Here is a 10,720-nt window from a genome sequence, read left to right as displayed (position 1 = left end):
ACTGTGTTTAGTATGATTCAAATGGGTTTATAATCTGATACAGCTGCCATATAAACCGATCTGGGATCTTGATTTCTTGAACCGCTAGAGGACGCAACTCTCATCCGATTTGGAAAAAATTTTGTACAACGGCTTCTCTCATGCCCTTCAACATACGTGTCTAATATGGTCTGAATCGATCAATAGCTTGATACTGCTCTCATATAAACTGATCTCCCGATTTTGCTTCTTGAGCCCCTACAAGCCGCAATTCTTATCCGAATGAACTGAAATATTACACAATGACTTCTACAATGTTCAGCATTCATTTATGGTCCGAATCGGACTATAACTTGATATAGCTCCAAAAGCATAGCAGTTCTTATTCAATATTCTTTGTTTGCCTAAAAAGAGATACCGCGCAAAGAATTCGACAAATGCGATCCATGGTGGAAGGTATATAAGATTCGGCCCGGCCAAACTAAGCACTCTCTTTCTTATTTGTCCATAAGCAGGTTAAGTTCGAAGATGGGCTATATCGGAATATATCTTGATATAGCCCCCATATAACCCGATCCGCCGCTTAAGGGTCTTAGACTCATAAATCCAAATTTATTATCCGATTTTGCTAAAATTTGGGACAGTGAGTTGTGTAAGGCCAGTCGACATCCCACTTTAATTTGGCCCAGATCGGTATAGATTTGGATATAGCTGTCATATAGACCGATCCGCCGATTCAGGGTCTTAGGCCCATAAATCCAAAATTTTTTATCCGATTTTGCTGAAATTTGGGACAGTGAGTTGTTTTAGGCCCTTTGACCCTGATCGGTTCAGATTTGGATATAGCTGCCACATAGACCGATCCTCCGATTTAGGCACTTTGGCCCATAAAAGCCACATTTATTGTCCGATTTCGCCGAAATTTGGGACAGTGCGTTGTGTTAGGCCCTTCGACTTCCTTAGTCAGATTTGGATATAGCTGCCATATAGACCTATCCTCCGATTTAGGGTCTTAGGCCCATAAAAGCCACATTTATTATCTGATTTTGCTGAAATTTGGGACAGTGAGTTGTCTTAGGCCCTTTGACATCTTTTTTCAATTTGGCCCAGATCGGTATAGATTTGGATATAGCTGTCATATAGACCGATCCGCCGATTTAGGGTCTTAGGCCCATAAAACCTAAATTTTTTATCCGATTTTGCTGAAATTTGGGACAGTGAGTTGTCTTAGGCCCGTTGACATATTTTTTCAATTTGGCCCTGATCGGTTCAGATTTGGATATAGCTGGCATATAGACCGATCTCTCGATTTAAGGTTTTGGGCTCATAAAAGGCGCATTTATTGTCCGATTTCGCCGAAATTTGGGACAGTGAGTTGTCTTAGGCCCTTTGACCCTGATCGGTTCAGATTTGGATATAGCTGCCCATAGACCGATCCTCCGATTTAGGCACTTTGGCCCATAAAAGCCACATTTATTGTCCGATTTCGCCGAAATTTGGGACAGTGCGTTGTGTTAGGCTCTTCGACATTTTTCTGCATATTGGCCCAGATTTGGATATAGCTGCCATGTAGACCGATATCTCGATTTAAAGTCTTGGCCCCATAAAAGGCGCATTTATAATCCGATTTCACTGAAATTTGACACATTGACTTATGTTAGGCTTTTCGACATCCGTGTCGTATATGGTTTAGTTCGGTTTATTTTTAGATATAGCTACTAAAAAGGCCAATATTTTGTTATACACAATTGAACAATGTCATGTACTTATTAGTATTTGGTCCTAATCGGAACATATTTCGACATAACTGCTATGACACATAAGGTATATCAAGCCGGTCTAAACAACATTCATGCAGACACGGTAGCAGATGGGGTAATTGGCTACCGGGTGATTATAGTCCTTGGAGAATGAACGCCTCCCATTGCACCTGAAGTAATCGACCTCCCCCGGCAAACCAGAGTAGTTCTGGCTCAATTACGTTCCGGCAGATGCAGCCGCCTCAATTCCTACAGAGCTAAGATTGATGCCGACGTGCAAAATGTATGTCCCGATTGTATCCAGGGACCGCACGATACACGTCAGCTGTTTAAGTGCCCGGCCAGACCCAGTGCCCGACTCAGACCCAGATCCCTGTGGACGCACCCCATCTTAGTCGCAAAGATCAAGTGGTGGGAGACACCTCGAAACTTGGTGTCAGAGAATTTAGAATGAGCGCAGAAGATCGAGGCGCTTGGAACACTGTTCTACGTTCATAGCCAATTAAAGTAAAGTAAGAGGGAACCTTAAACATTTATTTCCATTGGTATTACAGTTTAAAACCTATCTTTACAGATCAACAAACACAATCACATTTAAAAGTGTATAGCAGAGATTTATTTAATAAACTTGTTTGTTCTATTTTTTACATCATTTTGTTTTTCTCGTTTTTTTTTTTTAAATTAGTATAGAATAATTTTGTTTTTTTAAATAAGTGTAGAATTTGGAAAGCGAAAATACTGAGACCACACAAGGGTAAGAACTAAATTAAAAGTTTTATTCCTTTTTACAAAGTCAGAAGAAGTGGTGGGTGTTAAGGCAAATGGAAGAAAAGAAATTACAACAATAATTAGGATTTTCACGACGTGAGCACAAACGTCGTGGTGAACATGATCCTGAATACCCCTAAGTCCTAGTTACACACAAATAAAAATAGTGTTGCTGTTCAAATAAAACAAGCATAAATAAATGTACATAAACTAACATTAAGATTACGGCATGTTTAATGAATGGTTTATCTTCGTTTTTTGTTTGTTAATAACTTTACATACTAATTATTATTATTTTTATAATTAATTTTGGATGAGAGACAGAGATAAATTATAATTATAAAAAAGGGACATCATTAGACTATATATATATAGGAGTCTGTGTTTTGTAGAGCAGCAAGAACGTTGTGTTGTTTGGTTTTTGTTTTTGTTTATTTTTCGGTTGTGGGGGGAAAAGACAGTACTAGTTGCAGTTGGGAATAGCTAATAAAACGTGTCTAGTCTATTTTAACATTCGAATATATTTTCCGTACAAAAACACTTGTGCCAATATAGCCCACTGTTCCACATATTATACCTAAAGCACCACTAAATAAGGCCATGTATCCAAAATAGAATGAGGTTTGGAAAAGGCCATACATTCTGGAAAGTAAACAAATTGTATAGGTTAGAGCAAACACTGTCCCAAAATATGCGCCATCAATGACCATCGACTTACTTTGTTTTAAAGAAAAAGTAATAAAATGAATATGCATACACATATATGGAGGTTGAGGCAGCAGACATGAAACTGGTCCACTGCCATCGGTAGTCTTCCGCATTCAGCAGGAAATAGGTGCAAACTATAGTCACACACACAGTGACAATGGTCAGAATGGTAAAGACCAGCAGCATAAAGCCATACACATAATAGATTTTATAGGCCCAAAATGAGGTGAATATGAAATACCTAAAATGCAAAAAAAATATATTTAAATAAATGTGTTTAACTACAGCGCCACTGCAATCAAAAAGTGTGCCCACTTACATTTCGATGAATATTGAACCAAATGGTAATATACCACCCAGCAGAATTATAATCGCCGGCTCCATGAACCACTTCTTTTCGGGAATGGGTCTGGGCACAGCATTCACGCGGCAAGGATAATCTGGTTGACCATCCAAATTTCGTCCCACCACCGTGCCCACCAACGTCAGCGGCAAGATCACAAAGAAGCATATGCAGGTGACAGCGACCATGGTGCCAAATGGTATGGCTCTCGACGCATGATAGCCAATGGCAATAAAGTTGATGAAGAAAGCAGTGCCGCAAACAAATACGGGAACCATGAAGGCAGAAACCAGCATCTGACGAATCCACATGCGACCACCTAAGCGGGAATATAAGGATCCGCCAAAGTAACCATTGATAGGAGATGTGGCAGCATAAACGAATATGGCGGTTGAAAGCATCGAACCACGCCTGCAAGTGACACGTTTACAACAAAAATCAAGCCATACGATTTCACTGCAATGCAACAACTCACTCTGTGTAAAGCTCCCCAACAATAGCGAAAATTATCACACAAAAGACAACGGAAATCAATTGATAGCCAGCACCAATCATAGCCGAGAATAATAAAGTGTGAGGGGGTGAACGGAATACATCGCCATGTACTTGTTTCCAGCCATATTCATCTCCTAGATCACGCTCCTGGATAGACAAAAAAGGACAATGAACAAAAAATTAATGCATTTTCAAAACTAACCCAACACATAATTAAAGGAGAAAATGTGCCAACACGTATTTTATAAAAATTAAGAAGGCGTTAAGTTCGGCCGGGCCGAACTTTGGATACCCACCACCTGGGGTATATAAGTAAACCACCTTTCGTCGAAATCCGGTGAAAAATGTATACCCTATGCCCCATGCTAGAGATGGACAATGGCTAAATACCCGGGTTTTCCCATTCCTGTCAAATGTGGTCCAGATCGGACCATATTTGAATATAGCTGCCATATAGACCGATCTCCCGATATAGTGTAATGGGCCTATAAAAGGAGCATTTTTCATTCGATTTTGATGAAATTTGGCACAGCGAGTTCTGGTACCCCTCTTAACCTTTTTGTTAAATATCGTCAAGTTCAGACCATATTTGGATATAACTGCTATATAGACCAATCTCCCGATATAGAGTATTGAGGCTATAAAAGGAGCATTTTTCATCCGATTTCAATGAAATTTGGCACAGCGAGTTCTGGTACCCCTCTTAACTTTTTTGTTAAATATCGTCAAGTTCAGACCATATTTGGATATAACTGCCATATAGACCGATCTCCCGATATGGAGTATTGAGCTCATGAAAGGAGCATTTTTCATTCGATTTTGATGAAATTTGAAACAGTGCGTTTTGATAGCCTTCTTAACCTTTTAGTTGCATATCAAAACTCACTGTTTCAAAATTCATCCAAATCCGATGAAAAATGCTGCTTTTATAGGCTCAATACTCAGAACACCAAATTTCATCGAATTCGGTTAAAAAATTGATCTTTTATTGCCTCAATACCATATATTAAGGGAGGCCACCGTAGCGCAAAGGTTAGCTTGTCCGCCTATTACGCTGAACGCCTGGGTTCAAATCCTGGCGAGACCATCAGAAAAAATTTTCAGTGGTGGTTTTCCCCTCCTAATGCTGGCAACTTTGTGAGGTACTATGCCATGTAAAACTTCTCTCCAAAGAGGTGTCGCACACCGGCACGCCATTCGGACTCGGCTATAAAAAGGACTCCCCTTATCATTGAGTTTAAACTTGAATCGGACTGCACTCATTGATATGTGAGAAGTTTGCCCCAGTTCCTTAGTGGAATGTTCATGGGCGGTCGGTCTAAGGGCAACTATATATTAATATAGTTCGATCTCAACCGCACTTCACAGAAATGGGTAGGGGTTAACAAGAACACACTGTGCTTCGACGAAATCGGACAATAAATTCGCCTTTTATGGGCCCAAAACCTTAAATCGAGAGATCAGTCTATATGACAGCTATATCGAAATCTGGACCGATCTGGGCCAAATTGAAGAAAGATGTCAAGTGGCCTAACACAACTCACTGTCCCAAAGTTCAGCAAAATCGGATAATAAATGTGGCTTTTATGGGCCTAAGACCCTAAAACGGCGGATCGGTCTATATGGGGGCTAGATCAAGATATAGTACGATATAGCCCATCTTCGAACTTAATCTGTTTATGGATAAAAAAGGATTCTGTGCAAAGTTTCAGATAAATATCTCTATTTTTAAAGACTTTAGCGTGAGTTCAACAGACAGTCGGACGGACATGGCTAGATCGTCTTAGATTTTTACGCTGATCAAGAATGTGTATACTTTATAGGGTCGGAAATGGATATTTCGATGTGTTGCAATCGGAATGAATATACCGGTGGTGGGTATAAAAAATGCATGTTTATATTCTTTCACAAAGGATTTCGAAGGCCATCATTAATGCTGCAGCCGCTCGCTTTATACCAGTCGGTCGCCGGTCCAGGCGCAGACAGCGGTACTCGCAGACGAGTGTGTTGGGATTCGTTACGCGGACCATACTAGCCCCAAAATCTTGGTTTAGTTTACTTAATTGACTATGACAGAATATTTGTTTCACTAGCGGAACGTAGAATAGCGTTCCAAGAGCCTCGATCTTCTGCGCTCATTATAAAATCTCTGACACCAAGTTTCGAGGTGTCTCTCACCACTTGATCTTTCCATCGGGCTTTTGGTCTTTGTTGGAGCTTCTTCATCCACTCTGACACACACGGACAGACAGAGAGGCGAATTCGCAATAACACACTGTGTGGCCTTTTCACCCTCCATAATATCGGATAAGAAAATTGAATTTAAGGCATACACCAAGTCATCATTGCTTCAATATATGGATATATAAACTTAGTATCTTATCTTTTGCCAATAACTTCTTCGAACTGTTTGCTTGTGTGATATCTTTTGCCAGTTCCTATTCCATATTAATTATATGATAACAAAAACGGAGTAAGTAATCAAAATCAAAGACACATTTCGATAAAACAGACATAACAATGAAATACTGCCAGTGATGTTAGTAGTTCAGCCTAGTAAATACTTGGCAACTTCAACAAAATCTGATTTATGGCCAGATTAATAAATACAAAGTGATTAAGTACGGAAATTGCTTTAGTTTTAATTGTCGTGGCCATGTTCGACGATGGCCTAAAAGAGGCCCTGACAATTATTAGTTGCAAAAATTGAGGGGAATTATATTCCATGTTGTTGTTGTAGCAGTGTGTTATACACTGAGGCGGCAGCCCTCCATCGGGTCAAACCGGTACGTACAACCGGCTGCCATGGGATCGTTTTGTTCTTTTTCGGTATGTAAATCCGTAAGCCCAAAGATGGAGTTATAACTAAATGCGTTAATTTGACATTAAATATGTAAAGGCACTATTCCTTAAAACGAGGTCAACATAAATATTCCAACCTTGGATAAAAAAATACCAAATTTTGGTTACACAAGGTATTGCAAGCAAAGCTTACCATATCATCCATTTCTTCATCTTTGCTATAGCGAGCATAATCTTTGCGTAGGGTTCGCATAAGAATCATTGAGACCAATCCCACCAGGAAAATGACCATCATAAAACTATTGAATATACTAAACCAATGGATCTGAAAGCAGAGAGCAATATTTAAACAATGCAATAATACTTCGCAACAAACATGGAGTTTCTACTTACTCTATGCTGGAAGAAATTTGGGTCCAAATATTTATCAAAACGATTTTTGAATTCCACTACGCTTGGTTTCCAGTTCACTTCATATGAAAACTTGATTTTGGCTCCTTCAATCAGTAGCTCCCTTTTTTCTGTATTCAAACTTATGTCAACTATCTGTTGGCCATTACGACCAATGTCGAACTTCTTATGTGTGTAGATGAAGAATCTTCCTTGTTCATCCTTCTCACCTACTTTTCCCCAAATGGGGAGACCATCAATATACATTTGATACCTGAATGTAGAGTAGAAGATGTGAAATTTTCTCCACCACAGTGGGTTTTAATTGCACCTACCAGTATTCATTCATAACAGCATAGGTAAAGGCTTTCACCTTCTCCTCGGTCAAGTCAACCATGCAAATAACGGTGGATGGAACATCTCCTGCAAAGAAAACAAAATCATTTTGTCTATCCCACGTTGGAGTTTTGTCCATCTACTTACTATTGAATTCAATCTCATAACCACTGAATTCCAATTCCACACCCTGCAAAGCTTCGCTCAGGGTTTCATGGTAATGGGATATGCTGGACTTGGACCCACTACAAAATGGAAGGCTAAAATAGGCATATGTCTCCTGACGGTTGTGATAGGGGCCCACAGTGTTCATCCATAAAACTACCTCTTCTCCATCGTTGTACTAAAAATGCAACGAGTATTATAGCAAGCAAAAAAAATCCAGCGAAACGATGAGATAAGCATAACAAAACTAATCTAACGACAATCATACTTTATGGTTGTGTTCATCACCCCGGGCTAGGAGCAACATCAGCGCAAAAACATATATTCTAGCCGCCAGACCCATTGCGCGGCTCTTTGCCCTTCACCGTTTCTTGTTGGTGTGCTTGCTGCTTATTTGTTTAGTGCAGATGTAAAATCTTGTTTATCTCTAACCAATTTCCCAGATAATTATTACTTCTACGTGGCTTTTGTTGGAAATGATCTAAATGTATGTTTAGAATGTCGGCCGGTACGAAGAAGTATTGAATATGGAAAAATAAATAGAAGCGACCAAACGATGTGTCGTTTTCCTTATTGATAAGTTAAATGATTTGCAACATGGTATACTCTTTAAATACAATTTAATTAATTTATTCCTTTTTTTTGCGAAATGTTCTGAAAAATACAGAATGGAAAATCTGACTCGTATATATGCTTGTTCTTGTTTACTATGTTGCCATACTGCGCATTGAACAATTTGTTTGAACAGCTGATGCGTTCTAACGGCTGGTGGCAATAGTGATGGGCAACCTAGCATACAGTTTGACCTTTATTGTAAAGCTGGCGACATTTCTGAGGTACTTTGCCATGTAAAAACTTCTACCCAAAGAGGTGCCGCTCTGCGGAACGCCGTTCGGACTCGGCTATTAAAAGGAGGTCGCTTATCACTGAGCCTAGAATTGAATCGGACAGCACTCATTGATTTGTATGAAGTTCGCCACAGTTCCTTAATGGAATGTCCATGGGCAAATTTGCATTTGCTTTTACTAGTTCGCGCTATTTTTCATTGTTTGTGTTTTATGTTTCTTATCTATAATATAATACTATAATACACACATATGCACACAAAACTCGTTGAAAGATAGTGCATTTCATGAGAAAAAATTGTATTCAGCTGTTTACGGTACACTACCTGGTAATTATGTCATGCATTGCAACCAAGATATATTCATTTACAAGTAGTGGCAGTTGCTCAACAACAAAATATTGTGTGCACTATCTGTCAAAATTAATGATTGATACAACTATGATTTTGTGTATGTAACTAGTTCGCGCCACTTTTCGATGCCTGTGTGTTTTGTGGTTCTAAACTATAACACACACACACAACCAAAACTCGTTGACAGATAGTGCACTTCGTGAGAAAAAATTGTACTCAGCTGTTTACGGTACACTACCTGATAATTATGTCATGCGCACATTGCAACAGTCGGCGGCGGAGGCATGGCCAAACTCTTGTTCGGCGACGGCTCGTCGGCTGAGTCAATTCAAATCGGCGGCTGTATATATTGGCATTTTGTGATGATTTATCGTTAACTTTTGTTGGACGAAAAATATTGAAAGAAGCAATCGAGTAGGCTTTGTTCACTGAGTATGTTTGCGACGTTCACAACAAGTTTATCCATTCACAATAAAAATGCCATGCCATTGCTTTCTCAAGAAATATAACGGTAAAGTTCATATTATTACTTTCTTCATCAATGATAGCAGCACAATAAATTTGAGCAATAATAAATAATTATGAATTCAACCGAACCCTATGTTCACTGGATTCACTGCAATAAGTGTTACCAATTGTATATTAAAAAAGAAGTTTCTTTCTATTTACTTGCCTGCAAGCATGTCATTTGTAGTTTATGCGCAATTGAGCTGCCTCAATCGATTAATGGTCCACGAGCTTATAAATGTCCAGTGTGCAGTCAGACAACTAGGGCATGCGTAATTGGAAATACAATGCCAAAAAATCTAAAAGATCTATTTCATCCCCAGCCATATTTAGATGGTTTGGATAACTACAAAATTATGAGTTTTCAACAGGAACAACGTAAAAAATTTTTCGAACACATGTATAAATTGGTAAGTATCCTAGCAAAACATTCTTTCGTGGTCGTCAATCGATTTTCGCTACATATTTCAGGAAACGCGAAGAACAAACCTCCTTCAGGAAATAGAACTTGCAAAACAAAAAACGCGTCAATTATTCCAAAACTTTGAGGAAACAAAGGCTGAGCGTAGACAACTGCAATATGTTTGTCAAGGACTACGTTTAAACAAAGATTCCTGGTAAGATAATCAAGAAAAAATATTTTAAAATCAATGCATAATTTTTTTTTCTTTTAGTGCCTCTTCGACTTCCTCAGGATATTCATCTGCAGCGAACGATAGAAATCTAAATGAGTTATAGATTAGTATTTACTTTTTTCCCTTGAATTTATGTTTTATTTGTCAATAATGTTGTTACATCTTAGTTTAACTATGAACAATTAAATTTTTGATCTTCTTGTTTTTTAAAATCGAAGCCAAAAAGTTGCCATTCGAGAATCAGCTATGACATGGCTAATTTCAACAAGTAAAAGCGTGCTCACTTCGTCCGGGCCGAATTTTGGAAACCCACCACCATGGATTCTGGTAAAAGTTTATACATAATAAATTTTGTTGAAGGGCATAATTTTATTCTACATACCAAACTTCTGTCACACCAGCAAAAATTAAAGCTTCTAGGAACCGAACAAGTATATCGAGGGACTTGTTTATATGGGAGCTATATAAGATTCAAGACCGATTTGGATGGTACTTGGCGCAGTTGTTGGAAGACGTGAGAGAACTTCACGTGTAAAATTTTAGCTAAATCGGACAAAAATTTTGGTATCCAGGGGATCCAGACGTGAAATCGAGAGATCGGTTTATATGGGAGCAATATCAGGTTATAGGCATA

The 10,720-nt window shown here is 38.8% G+C and overlaps 2 protein-coding genes across 3 annotated transcripts; one reads left to right on the top strand and one right to left on the bottom strand.

Annotated features, from left to right (window-relative positions):
- Positions 1–2,332: 2,332 nt before the first annotated feature.
- Positions 2,333–8,451, bottom strand: LOC106091892 (transmembrane 9 superfamily member 3). Its single transcript, XM_013258583.2, has 9 exons — positions 8,015–8,451; positions 7,729–7,924; positions 7,581–7,668; positions 7,249–7,519; positions 7,049–7,180; positions 4,034–4,200; positions 3,535–3,969; positions 3,226–3,456; positions 2,333–3,149 (listed from the first exon to the last, which is right to left on the bottom strand). The coding sequence occupies exons 1-9, from the start codon at positions 8,087–8,089 to the stop codon at positions 3,005–3,007; spliced, it is 1,740 nt and encodes a 579-aa protein (XP_013114037.1). The 5' UTR covers positions 8,090–8,451; the 3' UTR covers positions 2,333–3,004.
- A 922-nt stretch (positions 8,452–9,373) lies between these two features.
- LOC106091885 (RING finger protein vilya-like) lies at positions 9,374–10,303 on the top strand. Of its 2 annotated transcripts, XM_013258574.2 has the most exons (4): positions 9,374–9,455; positions 9,625–9,861; positions 9,923–10,068; positions 10,126–10,303. In XM_013258574.2, exons 2-4 carry the CDS (start codon positions 9,739–9,741, stop codon positions 10,187–10,189), a joined length of 333 nt encoding a protein of 110 aa, XP_013114028.2. In that variant the 5' UTR covers positions 9,374–9,455; positions 9,625–9,738; the 3' UTR covers positions 10,190–10,303. The 2 variants fall into 2 exon arrangements, with proteins under 2 accessions (XP_013114028.2, XP_013114027.2); XM_013258573.2 differs by lacking the exon at positions 9,374–9,455 and having other exon boundaries at positions 9,462–9,861.
- Positions 10,304–10,720: the final 417 nt, after the last annotated feature.

Source organism: Stomoxys calcitrans, chromosome 1 (genome assembly GCF_963082655.1).
Source record: "Stomoxys calcitrans chromosome 1, idStoCalc2.1, whole genome shotgun sequence".
NCBI classification, from domain to species: domain Eukaryota; kingdom Metazoa; phylum Arthropoda; class Insecta; order Diptera; family Muscidae; genus Stomoxys; species Stomoxys calcitrans.
This window is presented reverse-complemented; position numbering and strand designations above follow the sequence as displayed.